General features: G+C 48.4%; 1 protein-coding gene across 1 annotated transcript; it reads left to right on the top strand.

Moving 5' to 3' along the window:
- The first annotated feature begins 337 nt into the window (after positions 1-337).
- On the top strand, positions 338-25,615 carry VAX2 (ventral anterior homeobox 2). The gene is made up of 3 exons (XM_082426081.1): positions 338-600; positions 18,735-18,922; positions 24,957-25,615. Exons 1-3 carry the CDS (start codon positions 363-365, stop codon positions 25,392-25,394), a joined length of 864 nt encoding a protein of 287 aa, XP_082282207.1. The 5' UTR covers positions 338-362; the 3' UTR covers positions 25,395-25,615.
- The last annotated feature ends 571 nt before the right edge of the window (positions 25,616-26,186 follow it).

Genomic DNA, 26,186 nt, shown 5'->3' with positions numbered 1-26,186 from the left:
TGGTTGGGGGAGGGAGTTGATAAAATTTAGGAGAGGATGTAGGGCCTCCCTGGCCTCCCTCTGCCGGGCTGAGTGTGGGGCTAGACTAGGGGTGGGGGAGCAGGGCCGAAGAACCCCCATCCCCAGGCGCAGCTCCCTCGCGCACCGCTGGGAGTCGGAGAACCCCGACTCGAGACCAATCAGCAGGGAGGGGTGGAGTGGCCGGGCGGGGGCGGGGCCGGAGGAAGAGGAGGCGGGCGGGGGGCGCGGGGGGTGAGGGGGGGTGAGGGGGGCGGGGGGCGGGGGGCGCGAAGGGCGGGGAGGCGCGGGCTTGGCCGGCCCAGGCTGGCCAGGCGGTGGCTAAGGCGAAGGTGGCGGCCGGCATGGGCGATGGGGGCGCCGAGTGCGACCGCGGCACCTCACGCCCGGAGTCGCGGAGCGGGCGCGGCGGGGACCGCGGCGGAGCGCAGGACTCGAGTGCTGATGCCGGCGGCCGCAGCCCAAAGGAGACTGCCGGGACCTCCGCCTCCAGCCCCGCGGGCTCCAGGGAGAGCGGCGCCGACAGCGACGGGCAGCCGGGGCTCGGAGAGGCAGACCACTGCCGCCGCATCCTGGTGCGAGGTAAGAGGACAGCTCGAAGCCCTGGCCCACCGGACGCCCCTCCCATCCCCTACTGGCGCCTCCGACCTTCCTGCAGCCTCCACCTCCCGATTCATATATTCATTCATTCAGTCATCATTCAGTCATTCATTCAGCAAACATTGTTTTGAGCGTCTATTGTGTGCTGGACATTGAGCTGAGTGCAGGGGACAAAGCGGCGCCCGGTACCGAAGAAATTCCCATTTCACTGCCTTACGATTCTCAGCTTCCCAGGCCCATGCGGGCGGGTTACTGTGGTGGGGGCGGAGTTGCGAGTGCGGGATGCGGAGAGCCGAGTCCCCGCCCCGCGGCCCTCGCGGCAGGTGTGGAGAAAAGCGTCACGAGCGCTCCGCGGGGTCAGGACGAGGAGGCACCAGCGTCCGGAGCCGTGGGAGGAAGAGGCCAGGCTCCGCACAGCAGCCGGGGCGCTCCCCCGTCCCCTGCCCAGCCCTGTCTCCCGTTCCTAGCCACGCAGACGCACCGGGCTGCTCCCGGGAGAGGGTACAGGGACGCGGAGGGCGGCGTGCGCCCCGCTCGCCCGCCTGGGCTTCGCTTTCTCGGTTCCCACTTCCTCGCGGCGCCTGGGCCCAGCCGGCTCTCGGCGCGGCCTTCTCCCGGTCGGGCTTTTTGCGTCTCTCCCGTTCTCCCTCACCCTTCGCCCTCCTCTCTTCTTTCCTGGCTATTTCTCTCCGCCGAGCTCGCATTCCGTTCCTGCAAGCGTCCGAGTGCCCAGCTCTGCATGGCTTCCTCGCCGCGAGGCTGAGGCTACCCCGGCCCCCAAAGCCAGCCTCACGCGAAGCTCTAGGCTCGCCTTTCGCCGGACCCGGGCCTGGCCTAGCGAGATGGGAGAAGAAAGGGAATCCCGGAGTCTTGCCTTCAGCCCGTCCCTAGGCTGTGGTCGGAACCTGAGGTCTGTTTCCCCCATCATCCCCGAGTCCCAGGACCGGGAGACCCAGCGCCTAGAAGAGGCCACTCGAGAGTAACGGCTGCCCCGGCCTCCTCCTCCAACTCGCTCCCGGCTTCCTCCCGCTGCCTTTTTCTTGCCCCTTCTTTTTGAGCACCTCTCCTGCAAGCCTAAGGGCCTAGAAAGAAATCAGCCAGAGCTGATTTCCTCGGCCACCGCCTAGGAAAGGGAAACCAGCCTGACTGACACTGGCTCGAGCTCGCTCCAGCGCCAGGACCCTGAGTTTGTCTGATCTGGGCTGGGCTGTGTGTGAGCTACCCACGCACAGACTGGGACACCTTGGCCTGGTCGGGCACAGCCTCCTCACAGCCGCTGGGTTTGGGTGGCTCTGGGAAAAGGGGCTAAGGTAGAGTATGGAGGCGGCCCAATGTGAAGTTGACTGATGACCATCTTGGACACAGACTCAGGGACCCTGGTCTTCAGAAAACACAGGAAACTCCAGGCCAGGTATGGTCACCCAGCGCTGTTCTGGGTCAGGCTTGGGTCAAAGGACAGGTCATGGGGAGGTGGTCCCCACCCAACAGGGATTCCAACTGGTATGTGAACCTGTTGGGCACCTGGGATTAAATTAGATCTCATTCCATAGACTGTGGGATGTCCTGGGTACAAGGCGTTAGCAGCCAGCTTGGAGTTCCATTAAGGAAATCTGCAGGGCTTCCAGAAACAGAGAAATCAGCCCACTAAGCCCACACTCCCAAATTTAGGACCTCAAGTCCCTGCAGGACACTCACCACCTCACAATCCATCTATGGGTAGTCATTTCCTTCTGCCTGGACAATTGTGAGTTCTGTGTCTACCTACCACCCCTTCTGCTCTACTAACTCCACATGTAGATGGAATAGATTTTGTGTATAGATGTCAGTCAAATAACTCCCAGTTGTAGACTCACAAAAGGCAGGAGTAAAAAATTACCCTCCAAGAGACCACCCACTCTAGGAGCAATCCACAGCCAGGAAGAGATGGACCCCCCCCCACTGTATGTGGGGCAGCTTGTGTGCACTGTCAGGTGTACTTTTACAAATGTGTGTAGGAAATACAGCAGTGCCATTACACTTATACAGTATAAAGGAAATAGAGCACAGAGGAGGTATTTACGCACCTAAAAGAAATAAAAGGTAAACAGGGCCCTCATAAATCCCTCTGTCCTTTCCATTTAATGACAAGGAGATTATTACAGGCCTGAGATACCAGGGACATCATTTACCGCTAATCCCTCCTAGCCAGGGTCACCTGTGTCACTCCGGCCCCACTGGGCCCAGGGCAGAGGCTCTGACAGATGAAAGGCCCTGCACTGGTGAAGGGAAGTATGCAGCATCTTGGCCCCTGGCTGAATGTCCCTCCAGTATGCTCTAAGCGAAGAGTACATTTTACCCTTGACCTCCAAGGACACATCCTCCCAAAGTACCCTTGGAGGAAACCATAAAAAGGGGGAAGGTAGGCGGTTAGCATCTCAGCTGTCAGGTTGCTGGTGGGGTGAAGATTCTGGGAAAGAACCCCACTCTCTCTGGGTCTTTCTTTCTGTCTCTTTTCCACTGAGCACTTGCTCCCTTGAGGGCTCTACCCCAGGATAGCAGATCTGCTGGGGGAGTCCCAAGGTGCAGGGGAAGAAGAGGAAAGCCTGGTGCTGGAATTAAGCGAAGTTGGTTTGGAATACAGGCCTTACTACAGCCCTTTGAACTTGAACTAGTTTCTTTGCCTCTCCGTGCCCCAGTTTCCTCATCTGTACAAAGAAAGCATAGTGCTTCCCTTGAAGGGCTATGCTAAGGGTCAGAGATGGTGTCTCTAAAACTGCAAACAACCAACAGGATCTCCATAAATATTCCATTGAATGAAAGGGGGGAGAACTCTGAGGAGACTCAAACTGCTTCAGGCGGTGGGCCTCCCTCCTCAGAGGCCTCCCCAACTGCACCCCCTGGGCCCAGAGGCTGTGTTCAGTGTTGGGAGGTGAACGGCCAAGGGGTCAAGGACCGGCTGATGAAAGGAGGCCCAGTGCCACCTTGCAGACCACAGAGTGCGGCCTTCCCCAATCCCCTTTGAGGAACCCTCGCTCAACCAATCACTCAAGTTTCCCTGCCTCTGCAAAATGTGGGTCAGGGAGCCAGGGAGGCCGACCTTGCTGCATCCCCTGCCTCAAAATGGAGGCTGCTTCGTGCCACACGTGGGCACAAACAAGGCCACTGGGATGACGGATGTACACGCAACAGGCACCCCACACACCCCACCAGGGACACAGCTAGGCTTCCACAGGGACTTTAAAGCCGCCTAGGCTGCCCCACACCTCTGCTTGCACAGCCCGTTGACTGATGAGGGGAAGGGGTGGGAGATCCTTTTGTTTTATGTTTGGAAAGGACAAGCCGCGGGCAGGAAGCAGCTGGAAGGAGAGCCATGGGTGTAAGTTAGCTGCAGCCTTGGGTGCTATGGCTTTTTCGGTGGAGCCGGGATCCCTGCAATCAGAAGAGGTGGGACAACTCTCACCCCAAAACTCCCAAACCTCACAGTCTACGCACACTCAGATGCACCTACGTGATTCTCAAATTAATCCAGAGTCGAATTCAACAACCCCTCTGGATAGAGCCGGGAATCGCTGTCTGCCAGCGTCACCCCACCCAGCAGATGTCATGAACAATGCCTAGCGCTGGTCCCAGCTCACCCAAAGCGTGCCTCTGACCTGCCAATCTCAAAACCCCAATTGGGCCTCACCAACTCTGTGCTGCCACCTTGGCCTGAGTGGAGCAGGATTTAGAGGCTGCCGGCTGGGCAGTCCGGCACCTTGAGGCCTGCGGCACTCCGGGCCTGGCTCAGCACCCCTCTGTCCGGGAGCAGGGGGACAGGAAAACTGTGGAATCCTTTGACTGAGTGAATGGCTACCCCCCTCACCCCGTAGCACCAACACCCACTAGCGGAAATGCTTTCATCTGGGAGCCTGATGTACGTGACCAGTGGCTGGGGATGTGGGGGGACACAGGAAGGCCAGGGCCTCTGGCTGTGGCTGAACAATTCCCTCTGTGGATGTGGGTTTGGGGCAGGGGGTCATTGAATTCAGTGGGGTGCAGCCCCCTGAGAATCTGAGTGCAGTGCTGGACCCGCGCTGCAGAAATGCATTGGTCGAAACACAGACAGCACAATGGTGTACACCAGGCAGGGCGCTGGATGGATGCTGCAGACATGTCTGAGCACGCTGGGCAAGGGGCCAAGCCTTCCGGGGCTTGAGCTAGTAGCGACCCATGGGAACAGACAGCCCCCTTCTGCAGCCAGGTCTGGGCTCAGCGTTGACCAGCGTCGCCTCCCTTTCTACTTGGATTTACAGCAGCCCCTGGACCTAGGAGGACTCCGCCCAGACCTAGCAGTCCTCCCTCTGGCAGGTTGTGGCAGCTCCACAAGGGCACACCTGCCATCTTCCTGATGGGGTGTTTTGGCAGTGGAGTCGGTGAGGCAGAGTGTTGTATTGGAAGGAGCACTGGATTGCGAGTCGCAGCGCCTGGGCCCTCCAGACACCGGACCTTGGGGCTATAGCCTCGATATAAGTCTGTTAAGAGAGGAGATAACCCAGGACCAGCCCGCCAGGCAGTGGTTGAAAGGTTTAAATGATTCATGCAGGGGATTGCACTTTGGGGTTTTTGGTTTTAGTTTTAGTTTTGGGGCTTGTGGTGGGTATTAGGTTTCTTTTAGATATTTCTGGGATTGTTTTTGTTTTATGTTTATGCTTTGTTTTTGGCAGAAGGACCCACATTCTCGGGTGGGTCTGTGCTGGGCCCTTTCATTTTTGCTCTTTATTTTTCTCCTTTATATCCATGCCCCCACCCCACACCCAACACACACAAGCAGAAGCAGACCTGCAGCCAAATGCATACATAGTCTTGTTGATGTGACTTGCGTGCACCGTTTCATTTTCAGGGAACTGTGCAGGGCGTTTGGTGGCTCCTTATGTTCTCAGCTCTTGCTGCCGCCCTGAGTGGTCTCTTGAACTCGGGTGATGGGGGACCTGCTGCCGCATCCCGCTCGCGCGTGCACACCTGAAAGGTCTGAGCTTCCAGGTGGCCCACAGGTGACCCAGCCGGGCAGGGAGGCTGGGACTGCACGTGGGTACTCGGAACTGGAGGGGAGGGAATGGACTGCAGCAGCATGTGTCCCTGGGCCTTTGTACGGTGACACCAAACAGATTGGGTCTCTGCGCACTGTGCACCCGCTGTGGCGACAGAGGGCTTGTAAGGCTCCTGTTGGCCCTACGCTCTTTCCTCAATTACGCCGGACTCAAGTCTGGGGCCGTAGTAAACAACCCAAGCTTCCTCTCAGTTCGCAGTTTCTTTGATTTGTATTTTAAATGGGCGTGGGGCCGGCGGGGTCGGTATAGGGAAAAGAATGTGAATTTTGCCTTTTATTTCCTGTTTGCTTAATATAAACTAAAGATCGGCCTGACTCTCCTCGGAAAGCGGGAAGCGGATTGCTCTCAGTGCATCCGCGGAGTTGCGTACCCCAGTTTGAACATGTCTGAGAGAGGACGCCGAGGCAGAGTAGGCCTGCCCAGGGATCCCCGGGACCAGGGGTGGTCAATGCCCCCCACCCCGCGCCCATCCAGGAGGGAGGTTGGAGGGTCTCGGCTAGGGTGCCGGGGTGGCAGTGGACACTACGGAAAGAGGTGGCAGTGCCAGGACCGAATCTGGCCTACAAAGCCGAGGATTGGGAGGGCCCGGAAAAGCCAGGGCGGCGAGCGCGGCCGGGGGGTGGGGGCGACCGTGGGATGCTGCTTGCCACCCCTCCCCCCAGGCCCAGTAAAGTCCCCCGAACCAACTCTCCCACGTTCTCCCATGATCTTGCCCTTCGCTTGCTAGTTGATTCATTCCACAAACATTAATGAGTACTTACCTACTACGTGCCAGACCGACCCGGTGGGGCTGCTGGTGCTCAGCTTACCAACCGAGAGACCGCCTCGCAAGCGGGGACTTGCCGGGGTCCTGACCCGCCCCGGCGGCGCGGCCCGGGTGGCGAGGGAGCGATGTCGGCTCTAAACGCAAGGGAAGCGGGCGCCGGAGCCCGGTTCCCTTGATGCCCCGCGGGGACCACGTAGGAGGTAGTCACCGCACTCGCCAAACCCACGCGATCTCCCCAGACGCGTTCCGTACGCATACAGTAGGCACTCAGTAAATATTTGCCGAAAGAATGAGAGGAGGCGAAACCATCCACATCTCGTGTTTCACTAGGTAGGAGGCCGCAGCGCCCCTCCCTGGGAAGAACGTCTGTTGTGAAGTTCTTATTTTTTGACGTTACAGAGTCGTTCCTCACATGAAATGGTGATGATGCCAGAGCACAGAATAATTGTTAAAATATAAAGTTGACGACGCCATATTTCTGGAATTTTGTGCAATCCTCAACTTGGGAACCACTGAAATACAAAACGTGAAAAAGCTCAAATATGGTTTCTTTTACTGGTTCCTTGGATCCCCAAGGCCGGGGAGGCCCCCCAGAGGAGCAGGAGGCCGAGGAAAGCACAGGGCCGGAAGGGCGGTAGTGAGTCTCCCGGCTCTCTGCAGCTGCTTAGGGTGAGGTTTCACCCGCAAAGCCAACCAGGTAACTAACTAGATAAATCCGCGCTCCTCCTCCCCGGCCAATTCACACGTCTCCGGTCCTCTCTTGGAACTTGAAATAACCGGGTATTTACAGTCACGGTTTGTTCTGTGTTTTGCTTGTCCCGCCGCCCACGGCGGAGCTGCGGGGAGCCAGGGCGCGGCGGGTGGAGGACCACCCCCCCCCCCGGAGGAATGTTAAGGCCACGCTCACAATGTAGACAGGAAGATAGAGAAATTAAATTCAAAAAGCAATACGTGCTCAAGGTAAAAACAAACAAACAAACCGAAGTGGTAGAAGCCAGCATTCCCAGTTTCAGGTGTGTTTCAGGAGATTTCCTCGCTCTCCTATACAGACAATAGCGAAAGCGGAATCATATTACATAAGCTGTCTTGCGACTTACCATTTTAAAAAAATTCAGTCCGCAGGGGTCATCTCTTTGGCCCAACCATTTCACACAGTTCCGTGACTGTACAGTAAGTACTCCTCTGGTGGGGGAATGCCGGATTCTCCTATCCTCTGGGAGGATATTCCTGTTATTTTTCCCTGGTACAGTGAAGCCTTGTTTGTAATTGTGAAAAAGTAGAACCAACCTAAATATCCATCAACAAGGGACTGGTTAAATTAAATTTTATTATATCTGCTTAATGCAGTACTGTGCAGTGGTTAGAGCACTTCTAGATACAAAGATATTTATTAAATAAATTTTACCAAATAAAAAAAGTAGTTTACAAAAAATCTTACTTTTGTAATATATAACTTACATATTTATGTTTTTCAATTACTAGGGAAGGTCTGGGAGATTGCGAAATGAGCTCCCAACGCCCGGGTCTTTGCGCCCTTGAGTGTTTCCAAAGGATAAATTCCTAGCAGTGGAATTGCTGCTTCAAAAGGTTTACACACACTAAAAAAATTTTAAATGTGTTTCCTTTAATTTTAAAATAGTAATTATTTCATTTGATACAAACATCAAAAAGTTGTTTTAAGCACACAGTGAAAAATCTCTCTCCCATCCGTGTCCCCCATCCTTCAGTTCCCACCCAGCTCAAAGGCAGCCATTATTTACTGCTTTCCAAAATGTTCTTCGGAATAATTTCTGTGCTTATGCAAGTCAGTGCAGCTATATTGCTTTTTTTTCCTTTTGTTTTTTACTCATATGGTGACATCTCTGTATATTTTTCTGCACCTTGTTATTTTCACTTACCAGTGTATCTTGGGATGTTAAGAACTTCTTGTTAGTTTTTTTATAGATGCATAGTATTCCATTTATAGAGACTGGATGGACCATAATGTATATTATATAACCCATGCCCTAATGGCAGACATTTAGCTCTTTTCTTATCTTCTGTTATTATATACAATGCTGCAATAAATAAACTTGTTCCTTGGTCATTTCCACATGTGTGGGTATATCTGTCAGAGAAGTTCCTGAAAGTAGGTTACTGGGTCAAAGAGTATCTGTGTTTGTAATTTGAAAGACAGTGCCCAGGAGCCCTCCATAAGATGGTACCCACCCACTGCCCAGCAATGCCTGAAAGTGCTTGTATCCCCAAATCTTGCTATCACAGTTCACACTTTATATCTCGATGGATGTTAAATTGTTCTTCCAGGGGAAAAAAATGTTTAGCAATTTATACCCCCGCCTTTTGCCCTTTCCCCATATTGGACATTGTATATCTTACATACCTTTGCTAAGAAGTACCTCACTGACATTTTAATTTTTATTTCTTTGATTATTAGTGAAGTTGAGCATTTTTGCATTTTTATTGGCCAGTTGTATTTCTTCTGCTATCTATTAATTCATTTCATTTGACCATTTTAATTTTCAAATATTCCTTTCCTTACTGATATGTAGAAATTACGTATTATGGACAGTAGCTCAGTGCTTTCAATATATGTTGCAATTTTTTTTTAGTTTATAAATTGTTCTCTAATTTTGTTTCTGATGTCTTTTGTTTTCTGAAATACAAAATATCTTTCTAATTACAAAACCAATCTGTGCTGTTTTGCTGTATCATGTAAAAATGGAAAGTTCTTCATTTCCTCCACATAATACACTTCTATTCCCAATATGCAATCTCCCAAACTTTCCCTAGTAATTGGAAAACATAAATATGTAAGTTATATATTATAAAAGTGAGAGTTTTGGCAAACTGCTTTTCTTCATTTAATAAACATTCATTTAATAAATATCTTTCTATCTAGAACTGCCTCATTATTTTTAACAGCTGCGTAGTACTACATTATGCAGATATAATAAACTTTTATTTAACCAGTCCCTTGTTGATGGATATTTACGTTGGTTCTATTTTTTCACACTTACACACAATGCTTCAGTGAACATCTTTGTATCCTAATTTGAACAGATTTTTTTAAAAGTCTCATTTATGAGACAATGTGAAAAATATGTAAACAAGTGAGACATTTTATTATATTAAGGAATGGTTGTTAATGTTTCTAATTGTGACAATAATATTGTGATTGCCTTTTTAAAGGAGTCTTTAGAGATACGTATAAAAATGTTTCTGGATGAAATGATATGATGTCTGGGATTTGCTTAAAATTACAGGGATATAGAAGAAATAGGATTGTTCCTGAGTTTATAATTGTTGAAGCTGAGGGATAGGTATATCAGAATTCATTATACTATTCTTTCTTATTTTGTATGTTTGAAATTTCTCATTATAAAAATTTTAAAATAATAAACATCATTTCACATATGTCTGGTATGCATATAATTACAGGATAAAGTCCTAGAAGTGAAATTTTAAAATACAAGTATATATGCTTAAAACTGTGATTGTTATTTCTAAATGCCAAAAATGTACGAATTTATACTCCCAGAAATTGTGTATAAATGTGCCATTTCTCCACATCCTCCCAATCCAGGATATACTCAGTCTTTTAGAGTAAAATCTTTTCAAGTGAAAAAAAAATATTATTTTATTTGGCGTTTTTAATTACTAGTGAGGTTAAACATATTTTCATATACTTATTTTTCATTTTTATTTCCTCTTCTGTGAACTTTTCATTCATATACTTAGCCATTTCTCTATTGGTTTGCTCATTGTTTTCTTATAGTAGTAAACATTATTTATACATATTTATATATCAATATATGTTATATAAATATACTTATGTAAACATATAACATATATGTAACATATGTAAACATACAAACATATACATATTTTAAAATATTTTATAGAAGGGAAATGATCCCTTTTTCTGTGACGTGTTGCAAACATCCCCAGGTCTTTCTCTTTTTCTTTTTTCTCTTTTTTGACTTTGCTGTGAGTTGGGGGGTTTTCTGAACTCAAATTTAAACTTTAATCACATCTAATGGTCATTTCCTTTTGGGCTTCTACATTTTAGTTCTCAACTAGAAAGTTCTTCTCCAACAAAAGGTAACAATATTATATATATTATATATAATGTATATGTTATATATACTTATAATACAATACTCAAATTTTGTTACAAAAAATTCAGTATGCATTACAATTTTTTGAGTTTATAATTTATCTTATTTTTCTTTCTAATGTCTCTTCATTTTTGAAGTATAAAATATCCATTTTTTAAATTTTTTATTTTATATTGGAGTATAGTTGATTAACAATGTGTTAGTTTCAGGTGTTCAGCAAAGTGATTCAGTTATACACATACATGTATCTATTCTTCTTCAAATTATTTTCCCCTTTAGCTTGTTACATAATATTGAGCAGATATTAGGGAGTTTGGGATTGACATGTACACGCTGCTATATTTAAAATGGATAACCAACAAGGACCTACTGTATAGCACAGGGAACTCTGCTCAATATTGTGTGAAATAACCTTTTAATTACAAAACCAATCCATGCTGAAATCATGTGAAAGTTGAAAATTTTTCATTTCCCTCACATGACACACTTCCACTCCCAAGACGTAACCTCCCAAACTTTCCCTAGTAATTGAAAAACATAAATATGTAAGTTATATATTACAAAAGTGGGATATTTTTGCACACTGCTAAAATAGTCTGTTTACAGACTGTGATAGTCTTTGCAACAAACCAAATAATAAAGAAATGCATAAAGTAAGATGGGAGAAATCTTCTCTCCCTGACCAACTCCCACTCCACAGAGCAAACAGAAAAGAGGGGTGTTCAACCTGCCAGACTTAATTCTATGTAGGTACAAGCACACACACACACAAAGTTTAGTTTTACCTTTTGTTCTTTATAAAACTGGGTTTGTACACATGTACTTGTTTTCACATAACAGGATTTAATGGACGTCCGTTCAGGTCAGTATATGAAGATGTACCTCATTCTTGTTAATGTCTACAGAACAGCCAAAGGCATGACTATACTGTGACTTCATCAACAGTATTCCTGTTGATAAACATTCAGCTTTTTCCTTTTTTTTTTTTTCCTCTCACAAACTGCTACAAACAGTGAGTCTATCTTTATGAAAGTATACCAATATTTCTCTGGGGTAGAAACCTCTATAAAATTTCTGAAACAAAGGAACTATGCATTTTTTAATTTAGCTAGGCATTGTGAAATTACCCTCCAAGAAAAGCTTATTTTGTATTAATTTGTATTCTCACCAATAGAGCTTGAGAAAACCTATTTTCCCTCACCTTTGCCAGCACAACTTTCCCAGCCTGATAGATAAAATATGATAACTGAAAAAAAATCTATCTCATTGCTGTCCTAACTTTCATTTTCTCTAAGTCCCTCTGAGCTTGAGTATTTTTTCATATATTTTAGCCATTAGTATTTCTTCTCCTCTGAATAACCCTTTCATTTAATTTGTTAAGTTTCCCACTGGACTGCTTGACTTTATTTATTAGACTATAGAGGCTGTGTGTGTACTGGACATTAAGCCTGTTATGCATGTATTATTAACATTTTCTCCCAATCTGTCACTTGTCTTTTAACTGTCTCTCATCCTGCAGAAGATTTGATTTCTAGGTACTCAAATCTGCCATTTATTTTTTTTAATTCTTCAGAGTTTTTATTCCATTTTTAGAGCTTTGTTTTTTACATCTAAAGTTTTAATCCATCTTGTGTATATTTTTGCATGCAGTGTGAGATAAATTACTTTATTCCAGATAATGAGCTAATCGTCCAAAAGCCAGGTCTTTAATAATCTTGTCTTTCCTCCAACTAATTTGAAATATCTTTATAATATACCAATTCCTCATATAGGCATGGATTTGCTTCATAACTCTTGTGTCATCATCATACCATTTTAGTTGCTGTAGATATGTAATATATTTTGCTGTAATGGTAATACAAGTATTCTCTCCTCATTCTTTACATTTTTTCTCAACTATCCTTCCATTTTAAATTGTCCCAATAAACTTGAGAATGAATTTTTTATAAGGAATTTTTATAGTGATCACATTATATTTGTTAAGGCAAGAAGGACCTTGTCACACTTAAAAATCAGCACAGGACTTCCCTGGTGGCACAGTGGTTAAGAATCTGCCTGCCAATGCTGGGGACACGGGTTTGATCCCTTGTCTGGGAAGGTCCCGCATGCCACGGAGCAACTAAGCCCGTGTGCCACAACTACTGAGCCTGCGCTCTAGAGCCCGTGAGCCACAACTACTGAGCCCGTGTGCCACAACTACTGGAACCCATGCACCTAGAGCCCGTGCTCTGCAACAAGAGAAGCCACTGCAATGAGAAGCCCGCTCACCTCAACAAAGAGTAGCCCCGCTCCTTGCAAATAGAGAAAGTCCGTGCACATCAACGAAGACCCAATGCAGCCAAAAAAAAAAAAAAAATCAGCATGTTAACAGCTTATCATGTAAAGAAACTACCTGGGTGCTACCTGGATGAAGTCGGGTAGGACTATGAGGGGGTCTATTGGGAGAGGTAGGTGGAGAGGGTAATTTTTGGTCCTGGAGGTCAAGAGCATTAGCTATCTATTATCAAGCAGGGGTCGTCACCTCTCCCATGGCAAAGGCTCTTTGAATGGAGCTCACTCTCCCCTGTACCCCTAGGGCTCACCCCTCTTTGAGGAGATCTGAGGGACAGCAAAACTCAGCCTTCATTCCAGTTAGACTCATGCATTTCACCCTAACAAAACCCTACCCACAGAGGCTCTGCAGTTAAGCTGCCCCTCCTTCCCGGTGCTTCCCCCGCAACCCCACCTAGAAAAGGAACAATTCCGGGAAGGGGGCTCTGTCAGTAGGATGGATTAGATTTTGCTGCAGAGACAACCCTAAACTTCAGCGGTTTAGCAAAACACAAGTATATTTCTAACTCACTTGATAAGTCCATCACAAGTGGGCAGGGGCTGGTCTTGGTACTCAGAAACCCACGCTCCAGCTTGACTCCTGCCTCTATGACCATCACAGTAGGGGGAAGGCGGTGTGGCAAATCACGAACCAGCTTTTGACATGTTCTCCTGAAAGTGCCCGCATCCTTTCCTCTTGACTAAAACAAATCATATGGCCACATCTGATTGCAAAGGGCAGAAAATTAGTGCAACCCTACCATGTGCCTGGAAGGAGTTGGAAACGCTGGCGAACAGCATTCATGGCTTATACATTAACTTGACTTTGATGAGTGGCCTTCTCTGCCACTCCTGGCTAAAATAGCAAATACAAAAACACACACTATGACTTTTTTTTTTTTTTTTAATAGCTGCCTTGGGTCTTCGTTGCTGGGCTCGGGCTTTCTCTAGTTGTGGTGAGTGGGGGCTACTCTTCGTTGCGGTGCTCAGGCTCTAGGTGCACGGGCTTCAGTAGTTGCAGCACGCAGGCTCAGTAGTTGTGGCTCGCAGGCTCAGTAGTTGTGGCGCACGGGCTTAGTTGCTCTGTGGCATTTGGGATCTTCCCCAACCAGGGATCGAACCCACGTCCCCTGCATTGGCAGGCGGATTCTTAACCACTGCGCCACCAGGGAAGTCCCACACACTATGACTCTTGTATGTTAGCTATTTGGAGAGGGTCAGTAATATCCCCTTATCTTGTTTTATTTTCTTCACAGCATTTATCAGTACCTTTCATATTAGTTTTTAAATTTATTATGTCTTTCTCCCTAACACAAGGTCTATGGGAACAGGGACCTTGTCAATTTTGCTCATTTCTATATCCTCAGACCTGAGAATACTATTTGGCACATAGTAGGCGCTTATTAAATTTATGTTGAATGGTTGAATAGACACAGTTGTTTTATTTACATAAATGGGGTAGTACTACTTACTTTCACTTAATGTCAGTTCATATAGATATTGCCTCATTCTTTTAAATTGCTACATGGTATTTTATAAAATATGAATGGTATGAATGTACCACAGTTTGTTCAGCCATTTCCCTTACAGGGAACACTCAGGATGCTTTCAAATTTTCAACATTTTGAACAATGCTGCAGCAAACATCCTTATATATACCTTGGAGCACATGAGTGTGTGCTTTTCTGGATAAATACCTACTAAAATAAAATTGCTGGGGCAGTAGTTGTGTGCATCTTTAAACTTGACAAATGCAGCCTTAAACGTTGTGACAATTTATGGTTCTACCAGCAGTGAATGGGAGTGTGGATTCCCCAACAGTGCATCATTGCTTTATTCATCATCTACTAATGTCTTTCCAATCTTAAGGGAGATAAATGATTATCCATTGTTGCTTGAACTTGCATTATCCTGATTACTGTGAAGCTGTGCTCATCTTTTCATATATTTATTGTCCATTTGGATATCTTTTCTGTGAATGGCTCACATAAATTACTTGACCATTTTTTCTGTTAGACTATTGCCCTTTTTAAAAAATTTGTGTATTCATAATTGCATTTTATATATTCTGGATATTATTTCTTTGCCTTTTAAAAAAGACTTTCTTCAATCCTGTCTTTCGTATTTTATCTTGGTTTTGGTGCCTTTGCCATACAAAAGTTTTCAGCTTTAATGTAGTCAAATACATCCTTTATTTTTCCTTTACAGTCCAGGTTTGCATTTTGCTTGGAAAGCTCTTCCCAAGCTTAGGATTCTAAAAATAGCCTCCTATATTTTCTTTTAATCCCTTTATCATATTATAGTCTATGATTTGCTCTCTAATCCATTTGAAACATTGTTCTTTATGGCATAAGATGTGAATTTAACTTGATTTTATTCCAAACAGATAATTTATGGTCATCAATCTACTTAACTCCACTGATAGACTAGACCAACCCATCCCCATATAGAATGTTCCCTTTATCATAAACTCTGTCACTATATGTACATGGCTCTATTGTGTACTCCTTATTCCATTTTGTTTCCCAATATTCAGTTATTTGAATACCAACTTTACCATTTCTATTATATCCATGTTTCATTTATTTACTTAATATTTTAGCATAATATATTTTAAAATGAAATACCTACTTTAGCTTCATGCTAAGCATATAAAATCATAGATTTAAATTTTTTCTAGTAAGCCCTAAAAGAAGTGCATATCTTTTGAAATGGCAAAGGTTTATTTATGTACCATTTTAAATCATCTTACAAACCACAAGTGAAATGCAAAGGCATTTGGGGAAACACTATTGTATTCTTTCCACTAATGGATTTGTCAGTTTCTGTGACAAAACATCATTCTAGCTCCATGGCATGTTTTGTTGTTATTGTTGTTGTTAATGTTTTATTTTGAAATAGCTGGAGAATCACAAGAAGTTGCAAAAATGGTAGGGAAATCCCATGTATCTACAACCCAGCTTCTCACAATGGTGACATCCTATGTAACTATAATAACGATCAAAATCTGGAAATTGACATTAGTACAATGTAATTAACTAGACCACTGCCCTTCCTCAGATTTCACCCATTTTTTGCATGCACTTTTTTCTTTGTATATAGTACTATGACATTTTATCACAGTTATAGATCCATATAACCACCACCCCAGTCAAGATACAGAACTGTTCTGTCACCACCAAGAAACCCCTATATAGTCACAGCCTCCCTTCCCTAACCCCTGGCAAGCACAGATCTGTTCTCCACCTCTGTAACTTTGTCATTTTGATAATGTAATATAAACGGAATCATACAGTACATAATCTGAAGGACTGCCTTGGTTTTTTTCACTCAGTATAATTTCCCTGGAGATGTATCCAATTTGTTGTGTCTATCAATCAATAGTCATTGTTGTACCACGATTTGTTTATCCATTCACCTGTTGAGGGACATCTGGATTGTTTCCATTTGGGAGCTACCACAAATAATGCTACTATGAACATCCCCGTGTAGGTTTTGATGTGAACCTAATATTTCATTTCTCTGGGATAAATGCCCAGGAATGAGGTCACGGGGTGGCTAATACAGGTTTAACTGCCAGGTCAGTTTCCAGAGTGGCTGCACCGTTTTACATTCCCACCAGCAATGAATGAGAGATCTAGTTTCTTGGCATCCTCACCAGCCTTTTGGCACCCTTTTTTTTAAAATTGAGATGCAATTCACGTAACATAAAACTTGACTTTTTTTTTTTTTTTTTTTTTGCTGCGTTGGGTCTTCGTTGCTGCATGCAGGCTTTCTCCCATTGCGGTGAGCGGGGGCTACTCTTCGTTGCGGTGTGTGGGTTTCTCATTACAGTGGCTTCTCTTGTTGCAGAGCACGGGCTCTAGGCGCGTGGGCTTCAGTAGTTGTGGCTCACGGGCTTCAGTGGTTGTGGCGCACGGGCTTAGTTGCTCTGCAGCATGTGGGATCTTCCTGGAGCAGGGCTCGAACCCCTGTCTCCTGCATTGGCAGGCAGATTCTTAACCACTGCGCCATCAGGGAAGTCCCTCAGTCTTTTAATTTTTGCTACTCTGATACGTATTTCTCCTGGTTTTCATTTGTTTTCCCTTAATGGCTCGTGATGTTGAACATCTTTTCATGTGCTGATTTGTAGGGCCTGTTTGGCTATCTGGGGACAAGTCTGAGGTGCCTTTGTTCCATGCTCCTGCCTCTCCTGGCCCTGAGGAGGAGGGCTGCCCTTGGCTGCTCCAAGCAGGAATGCTCCTCTTAGCTCCTCTACAAAGAGGAAAGGTTGGGGGGCCTATATGGTTTGACCTCAGTGGTCAGGAGCACAGGCTCAGAGCTTCAGGTGGGCTCCAGGAGGCTTACCCGGAAGAGGATATGAAGCTTCCAGCACCACGTATGGCCCCTCACCCTGTCTCCTGTTCACACCCCCCAAGACACTTTTAATAAAATCAGTGCCTTTGGAGCTGGGCTCACTTGAGTGTTGTGAGGAAAGTTCTGAGACTGGTTTCACAGTTGTAGACAGTAGAACCTGTGCAAAGGCGACCCAGTCACAATGGGGTCACAAATATTACGCCACTATTTTTTTTTTAAATAAAATTGACCCTTTAATTAATTTATTTATTTTTAATTAATTAATTAATTAATTTAATTTTGGCTGTGTTGGGTCTTCGTTTCTGTGCGAGGGCTTTCTCTAGTTGCGGCAAGCGGGAGCCACTCTTCATCGCGGTGCGCGGGCCTCTCACTATCGCGGCCTCTCTTGTTGCGGAGCACAGGCTCCAGACGCGCAGGCTCAGTAGTTGTGGCTCACGGGCCTAGTTGCTCCGCGGCACGTGGGATCTTCCCAGACCAGGGCTCGAACCCGTGTCCCCTGCATTGGCAGGCAGATTCCCAACCACTGCGCCACCAGGGAAGCCCCCACACTTTAATTTTTGAAATAAAACTTTTCTAATAACTAGATTTCAAGCCATCAGTGTATGTGGTTCAAACGTGGATCATCTTTGCCCCTATACTTAAAGCTGATGTGTATATATATATATATATATATGTATATATATATATAAAACCCCCCACTCCAAGAAATTTTGCTTTTGCTGAGTTCTTTCAGTGGGACTATCTGGTGAATGTGGGCTACAGATTTTTCAACCTTTCCTAAGTAGGCTCCAAAATATTAGAGACCCCATGCATGGAGGGCATCAGACCAGGGCCCAGGAGGGTGGCCCTGCTGTTCAGGACTAGGCACACGAGGAGTGGCAGAAGTTCCCCTCTCAAAGGCACCCCAGAAGCTTGATACAGTGGCAATGGTCCTCGGGCTCCTCCTGGGGATCCCAGCTCTACCCCACACCAGCAAGCCTCTTCATGGACCCCAGGAGGGTCTGTGGACAGAGACTGCACCCATACACACTAGACACACACACACACACACACACACACACACACACACACACATAGGGCTTAAGACCTGGCTCTGGACATTTCCTCCGGTAAGCCTTACCTGATTGATCATATCCAATTCTAACCCATCTTTTCCTCTGCACTTGAGGACTTGGTATTTCTCTTTCCATTTGTTTCTTATTCTGCTGAGGGAAGACAATCCTGACTGGGTCAGACTGAGTCCTTTCTGACCAGGCTATGATGATAGACCTGACATTTGTGCTGAGGCCCATTCGCATACATACATTAGATACAACATACTGCATTGGGTGATTAAGGAGGTAAGGCCCAGAGAGGGTAAGCAACTTGTCAGAGGTCACACAGCCAGGCCCAGACATGAGGAGCTCCGCATCAGATCATGCTGCCTCTCATTAAGATGCTCATTGGTGGCTTAAATCCTTAACTAGTGAACTAACTTGCCTCTTTTCATGACCCCTGCAGACGCCAAAGGAACCATCCGGGAAATTGTCCTGCCCAAGGGCCTGGACCTGGACCGGCCCAAGCGGAGCCGCACATCCTTCACAGCTGAGCAGCTGTACCGCCTGGAGATGGAGTTCCAGCGCTGCCAGTATGTGGTGGGCCGTGAGCGCACTGAGCTGGCCCGTCAGCTGAACCTCTCGGAGACCCAGGTAAAAGGGCAGGGCCAGGCCACTCCATCCCTGCCCTGGCAGCCGGGAAAGTCCTTGGGGTGTGAGGCCTGTGGGCTGCTGCTCAGAGACCCAGATTTGGAGTTCAGACATGTACTAGGGAAAGGCTTAAAGTTACAGATAAACCAGAGCAAATAAATATAGTTCTGACAAGAGAAAGTTGGTATATGCCAACAGGGTGGGGGTGAGGGAGTCGGGGTGGGGGGGCTTCTGGATGTATCAGGTGCTACTTCTGGTGGAGTATGGGAATAGGAGGAAGGGTCATTCAAGTTGCAGGGGGGTGTTTGTTGGTGCAGGAGGGAGCCTGCAGGAAGGCATGGTGAGGGGTGGGCTTGCTGGGAGCAAAGATTCAGCGGCGAGATGAGGCATTACAAAATTGGGTTGGGGACCTCTCATTTCCCCATTCTGGGCCTTTTCCCATCCTCCCTTCATCCCAGTGTGCCTCTGAACCTCCTGTTGGAGAGAAGGGGTCTGAATGCCCCCTTCACCCAGGAAGGGCTTAGCACATAGCACTGAGCACCTACTCTGTGTGAATGGAGGTATTTCAAGCTGGTAATAGAGCTAAATAATAATAATAGTAATAGTAATAATAATAATATTGGGTTGGCCAATAAGTTCGTTTGGGTTTTTCCATAACATCTTAGGGAAAAACCTGAACGAAATTTTTGGCCAATCCAAAAATACTTCCCCAGTACTTACTGTGCTAAGGCACTGTTCTAAGTTAGTTGTTAGTTTACTAATCCCTCCCAACAACCCTATGATGTAGCTACCAATATTATCCCATTTTACAGATCAGGAGAGGTTATGCCCAAGGTCGTACAACGACTAAGTTCCAGAAGTAGGATTTAGACAAGCAGTCCGGCCTCTTTATGCTGCCTGTAAACTGGGTAACCACCCTGGAGCTTGTCAAAAAAGACTTAGACACTCTAAGTCCAGCTACAGGTAAATGGCTGAGGGAGGTCAGTCAATAAATGCATGGAAAGGGCCAAACCAGGACACATGAAGGGAAGGGGAGAGGAAGGAGAGGAGAAGGAAGCAGACAGTCTGGGGAAAGCTGCCAGAGGATCTGTGAGGCTCTCCGAGCACCGCCCGCCGCGGCCCTGGCCCTGGCCTTGGTACCGCCGTACCGCGGCAGTGAGGTCAGGATCATGGGCTGCTGGGAGCAGCTGCTATCCTGCAGGCCAGGGCATCTCCGCCTGGACTGCTTTCCTCCAGCTGCCCCTGTAGAGCCCCAGACAACCCGGCAGATGGCCTGGGGCAGCTGGGCCCTCGGTCCAGCTGAGTCACTGGGGCTGGAAACCAGGCTGTGTTCAGGGGGCCTGCAGTGGCCAGGCGGGGCCAGAGCTCCGGGTGGGGAGTCAGGGAGACCCCCTCAGACCCTGAGGTCTAGGCACAGAGTCACCCTTCCTCTTTGCCCTAATTTCCCTCTGCCTTGCCTAGCTTTACCCCCAAAGTCTCCCCTGAAACTTTCTTTCCAAGGACACCTCAGATGCCCAGGCCAGAAGCTCCTTCTCAGTGCTCATCCTTCCCCTGCCCTGCCTGCAGTACAGGCTACATTTATCTGCCCTTGAAGGTCAAGGCCAAGCCCCTCCTCCCCCAGGAAGCCTTCCCTAAGGCTTCTTGACTTTGCTGCAAGACCTATTCCACATGGCTTGACCTGTAAAGTGTGGTGTGTGTGTGTGTGTGTGTGTGTGTGTGTGTGTGTGTGATGTGGTGGGCACCAACCAGTATGCACTTCCCAAAAGCAAGAATGTATTTGAAAGCCACATCTGCTCTTCAGCACACAGCCGGGCACACAGTGGGCCCTCAGTGGATCCTCGACTAACTGATTATTGCTTACCACCCTCCTTCTTCTTTCCCCAGTCCTGGGGTTTTGCAGATAATTTACAATGTAACTAACACTTACTGAGAGCTTCTGTGCACCCAGCACTGTTCTAAGTGCTAGATGTGTTCTAACTGGTTTAGTCTTCACCACAGCCTCGTGGGATAGGTGTGCAGTTTTTCTTCTGACACCACTTCTCACATCAAATATGTGGTGCTTTCCCACACCAACAGCAACCAATTCTCCAATACCAGCTGGGTTTCCAGCAATGCAACTCCATTCAGTTCTGACCCTAACTCCTGGAGTTAACACAGACACTACAGCCTCATGGGACAGTCCCACATCAGATGCCAGTAGCAAGTCCCAGGGCCACCCATACTTCTGACCAGCTATAAATGGGGGGGGTTCCCACACCCCCCTCCTTAGGCTTGATAATTTCCTAGAATGACTCACAGAACTCAGGAAAACACTTTACACTGTATTTACTTTTACGGATTTATTGTAAAGACTACAACTCAGAAATAGGCAGATGGAAGAGATGCATAGAGCCAGGTATAGTGGGGAGAGTTCATGGAGCGAACCTCATTGTTCAAGAGACTTTATAACCCGGTCTCCAGCCCCCTCCGCTCCCTGGAGGGGTGGGGCTGAAAGTTCCAACCCTCTAGTCACAGGTCTGGTCTTTCTGCGACCAACCCCCATTCTGAAACTAGGGGTCCACCCTGAGTCACCTCATTAGCATAAACTCAGGTGTGCTCAGAAGGAGCTGGTTATGGATGACAAAAAGCTCTGGGCCAAGAACCAGGTACAAAGACCAGGTGTATTTTTTCAGTACACCAGAATGATGGCTCTTTATTATTTTTACGTTAAAGAGAAGGAAACTGAGGCACGCAGAAATTAAATAACATGCTCAAAATGTAAAGCAGGCACATTCATTAGCTCTTCTAATCTTTATAAAGAGATGACTTTCAGGACTTCCCTGGTGGTCCAGTGATTAAGACTCTGCGCTTCCAACGCAGGGGGTGCAGGGAACTAAGATCCCACATGCCGTGTGGCATGGCCAAAAAATTAAAAAAAAAAAAAAAAGATGACTTTATGGGTAATATTATCCCCATTTCAGAAAACTGAGCCTCAGAGAGGCTAATTAACTTGCCCAAGTTTATGTGGCTAGAATTTTGTGGAATTCTCAGTATATTCACCCATACTTTGGGGTTAATATATTATTGAACGCCTGCTATGTACCAGGTGCTGTTCTAGGCATGCCCTCCCCTCTCTGTTACACCCAGAGCTGCAGCAGGACTGCACGGGTAGGAGATCACCGGTGAAATCTTCCCTCATCATTGGTGGCACCCCTGTTACTGCCACTCCCTTTGTACCTATTTGCCCTCCGTTTGCTGGGAGCGATCAGTGCCACTCTCCACTACATCCTCAGTTTCCTGAGGCAAGGAACCATGACTTCTGAGTCTGTCCTCTCCCTCTAGTTCAGAAGTAGGAACAGAGAAAGTGAGCAATAAACAATACCTCACACTGAATGTGGGCCAGGCTAAGCCCTCTACAGGGATTTCCTATTTGATCCCTGCCACAGCCCAGGTTTTTTGTTTTGTTTTGTTTTTGGCTGTGTTGGGTCTTCATTGCTGCGCAACTCTTCGTTGCGGTGCACGGGCTTCTCATTGTGGTGGCTTCTCTTGTTGTGGAACACGGGCTCTAAGCGCACAGTCTTCAGTAGTTGTGGCACACGGGCTCAGTATTTGTGGCTCGCAGGCTCCAGAGCGCAGGCTCAGTAGTTGTGGCGCACGGGCTTAGTTGCTCCGCGGCATGTGGGATCTTCCCAGACCAGGGCTCGAACCCATATCCCCTGCACTGGCAGGCGGATTCTTAACCACTGCGCCACCAGGGAAGTCCAGCCCAGGTATTTTTATCCTCATTATAGAGATGAGAAACTGAGACTCAGGGGTTCTTGGGGGTGGTGCCTGGCCTGAGGTAGGCACGAGCCTGGCCGAGAACCCAGGAGGCTTCCCAGCAGGGGAAAGGATTGCAGTGACACACAGAGCCACGGTCCCCACGGATCTGGTGGGACCACTTCTTGGATCAATCAAATTCCAGAGTGACTAATAGTCACTTCCTTCAGCCAGACTTGGTTGAATCTTCCTCGACCATCCCTTACCGATATCACCTTCAAATGTCACCTCTTCAGAGGTGCTGTGTTTGCCACCCCACTGATAAGATAGTCACCTCCCTGCCTCTCCCCTCCTTATTGTGTCCCCAAAGTGCCAGCCCACAAACTGTTATCTGTGCATGCCAAGTTAAGTACAGAAATGGAGAATAAGTGTTTAGAAATACACATAGCAATTTTTCTAGTAACTCATTTTAATTGTATTTTACAAAAGTATCGGTCCACAACAGATTGGAAACTTAAATAAAAAGTGGTTCCTCACCACGAATAATTTGAGAGACACTGCTCAAAGCACTTATTGCCACCCGACAGCCACGCCTGTTTGTTTTTATTGGTTGTTTATCTTCTATCTCCCCCTCTCCCCGTCCATTCCACACGGCAAGGATTTGCTCTGCTTTGTGCACTGCTGATTCCGCCCGCCTAGAACAGCGCCTGGCACAGAGTGGGCACTCAATACCTATCTGCTGAATGATGAGTGAGTGAGTGAATGCAGCAATCAACCTCAAGCAGATCCCGTAACTCCCTGGTTACTTCCAGTTATTGGAACTCAATCCAATCCCGTTGAAAACACCCAACTCACATCTGTTTCAAATCTTTTCTTCCCTCCCCCTTCGCCCACTCAGAACAGGTCTGACTCACTGCTGGAGGGACCTGCAGGGGAAGAGCCCCTCCCATCACGGCCACTAGAAGGGAGCGTGCTCTGTCTGAGCCCCCTGCTCACCCTCGCCCCCCAGCGACCTCCCCCAAGGTAGGAGGGCAAGCAGAGTGGCACCTTCTGGCCTGAGGAGCCTCATGGCTGGAGGCCTTTGCGAGAGGGCCAGTTGCTCCCACAGGTGGCATGGTAGGCATGGCCCCAGGCAGCCTTAGCTCTGCCCTCGTCCTGCCCAGGCCAGCCTCCACCCGTGCTCCTTCTCTCCACCTCTCCTTCACCCGGGGCCACATGAGTTGCAGCTTCCCTTACGTCCTCTGAGTTTGGAGGGAAACAGCGGGTCTCCCCATGCTTTTCTTTCTGGGCCCTCCACTCCGTGGTCCCTCCTCGTCCTGCTGGCACAGACTACCCAGCCAGCTGCCAGCCTCCGGAAACCTCCGGGCCAGAAGCAGGGCCAGCCTCTGTGCTCCTGGGGACACGGGTCTGGGTGCTGCAGTGATTGACAGGTTTTCCAGCTGGGGAGCAACTGTCAGTGTCTCCTTCTCTCAGGCATTTGCAGGCCCTGCAAGTGATTCAGGACCCCCAAGCTGCCTCCTGGGGGGAGCACTCTGTCCTTCCCAGAGAGGGGAGAAAATCCCATCACTGTTAGGGGGCTCGCAGAACTGACCACTGAGCTCCTCCCCGACCCCCAGCCTTCCTTTCCTTCTACAGACTAGGACGGGGTTGGAGTGCTGGGTGCCAGGTGCCGGGTGCTGGCAGAAGGCAAGTTCTCCTCCTCTCAAAGGCCTTGAAAAAGGTCTCTGCCCTTTGGTTGGTGGCTCCATTTAGGATGTCCCCAGCTTTGGGTGTGTGGCCGTTGGAAGTGTCCCTCACCATCCTGACACGTCTTCTTACACTTGGTATCACGTTGAGAAGCCCTTATAGGTGATGGGGCGGGAGGGAACTGCTGAGAGTTTCAAACAGGGGGATGGCCAGATGGGCTAAGGAGCTCCCTTCAGAGGCAGCATGGGGGCCGAGACAGGAGGAGGCGGGTGGCTAGGAGTGGAAGGAGTGTGGGCCAAGAGGGGAACTCATCTGTGCCCTCCCACCTCCACCCTCCAGCTGCCAATCCACCCCTCCATCCTAGGGTCAGCGTAGCAGTGGAGGGGTGCCCATGATTTGGGGGGCAAGTGTCTCTTATCAGTTCCCCCAGTCAGCCTGATTATGGGAAGATCTTAATGACAGTCTGATTGCTCTTCTTTCCTCTCTCACTGCACCCCTGCTCCCCCCTCCCCACTCCCCTGCCCCTTCCTTTCCTCGCCCCCACCCCTGCCGCCACTTTGCTCTGCTTTTCCCCTCTCCCTCGCTGACACCCCTCCCCTTGCTCCACCCCAAGGTGAAGGTCTGGTTCCAGAACCGCCGCACCAAGCAGAAGAAAGACCAGAGCAGAGACCTGGAGAAGCGGGCGTCCTCCTCCGCCTCCAAGGCCTTCGCCACCCCCGACATCCTGCGGCTGCTGGAGCAGGGCCGGCTGCTGTCCCCGCCCAGCGCCCCCAGCCTTCTGACGCTGACCCCCGGGCCGCCGCGCCTGCCTGCCAGCCACAGGGGCGCCTCCTTGGGTGACCCCAGGACCTCGTCCCCGCACCTCACCCCGCTGACCTCAGCCTCAGCGTCGCCCCCGCTGCCGCCCCCTCCGCCCTCTCTCTGCTTCTGCACCGCCCCGCTCCCGGACCTGCCTGCCGCCTACGAACTGGGCTCCTCGGCCTTCGAGCCCTACAGCCGGCTGGACGGGAGAGTAGGCAGCCCCGGTGGCGGCAAGAAGGCCAGCGCTTAAGTCTCCACCCCCCGTGCGACACTGAATCCCCAAGCACAGCACCACCCCTGCCTCCTGGGCCCAGAGACGAGAAGGGGCGGCCACACACCCTGCCCCGCCCACCCTGCAGCTCAGAGACTCTCCAGTGGATGACGTTGGTACCGCAGCTTGTGTGTGTGAGTGCAGTGTGTGTGCGTGTGCCTCTAACTGAAATAAAAGGAAAACAATGACAAGAAGGGAAACGGAGTCCCCACAGCACTGCCACTGTCCCTCCATCCCCTCTCCCTCTCCTCACTGGGAAGGCAAAGGGGCTACAGTCAGGGGGACCTCTGATGGGAGAGGCGGAAGCTGGGGCCACGTTCGCAACTGGGGGGATCGGGGTACCCACCTGACGCCCGCTGCCAGTTAGAGCTCCCACCCGGGCGTTACACGTCCCATGGTACCACCATCGATGCTTTCGTTGGCAAGCATTGCCCTTTGCAAGCTTCTCTTTCAAACGTGTACTCGACAGGGGGGATGTCAAGGCCTTGGAGAGGGTGACCAATGAAAGGTGAGACCAGGATCCAGAGAGCTGGAGAGAGGGCATCACAGGTAAACCCAGGCAAGACTGCACAATACTTTAGAGGACCCACCCATTACAAACACCCCAATTTGAAGCACTTTAAAAATTTTTTTCTTGCTCAAAGAAGACACTTTTATTTAACTTTTTATTTTGCAATAACTGTAGACTTATAGGGAGTTGCAAAGATAGACCAGAGAAATCTGAGTATCCTTCACCCAGTTCCCCCCAATGGTTGCATCTTCCATAACTAC

Source organism: Balaenoptera physalus (assembly GCF_965194825.1).
Source record: "Balaenoptera physalus genome assembly, chromosome: 15".
NCBI classification, from domain to species: Eukaryota; Metazoa; Chordata; class Mammalia; order Artiodactyla; family Balaenopteridae; genus Balaenoptera; species Balaenoptera physalus.
The sequence above is the reverse complement of the archived record's forward strand: the minus strand, read 5'-3'. Positions and strand labels throughout refer to the sequence as shown.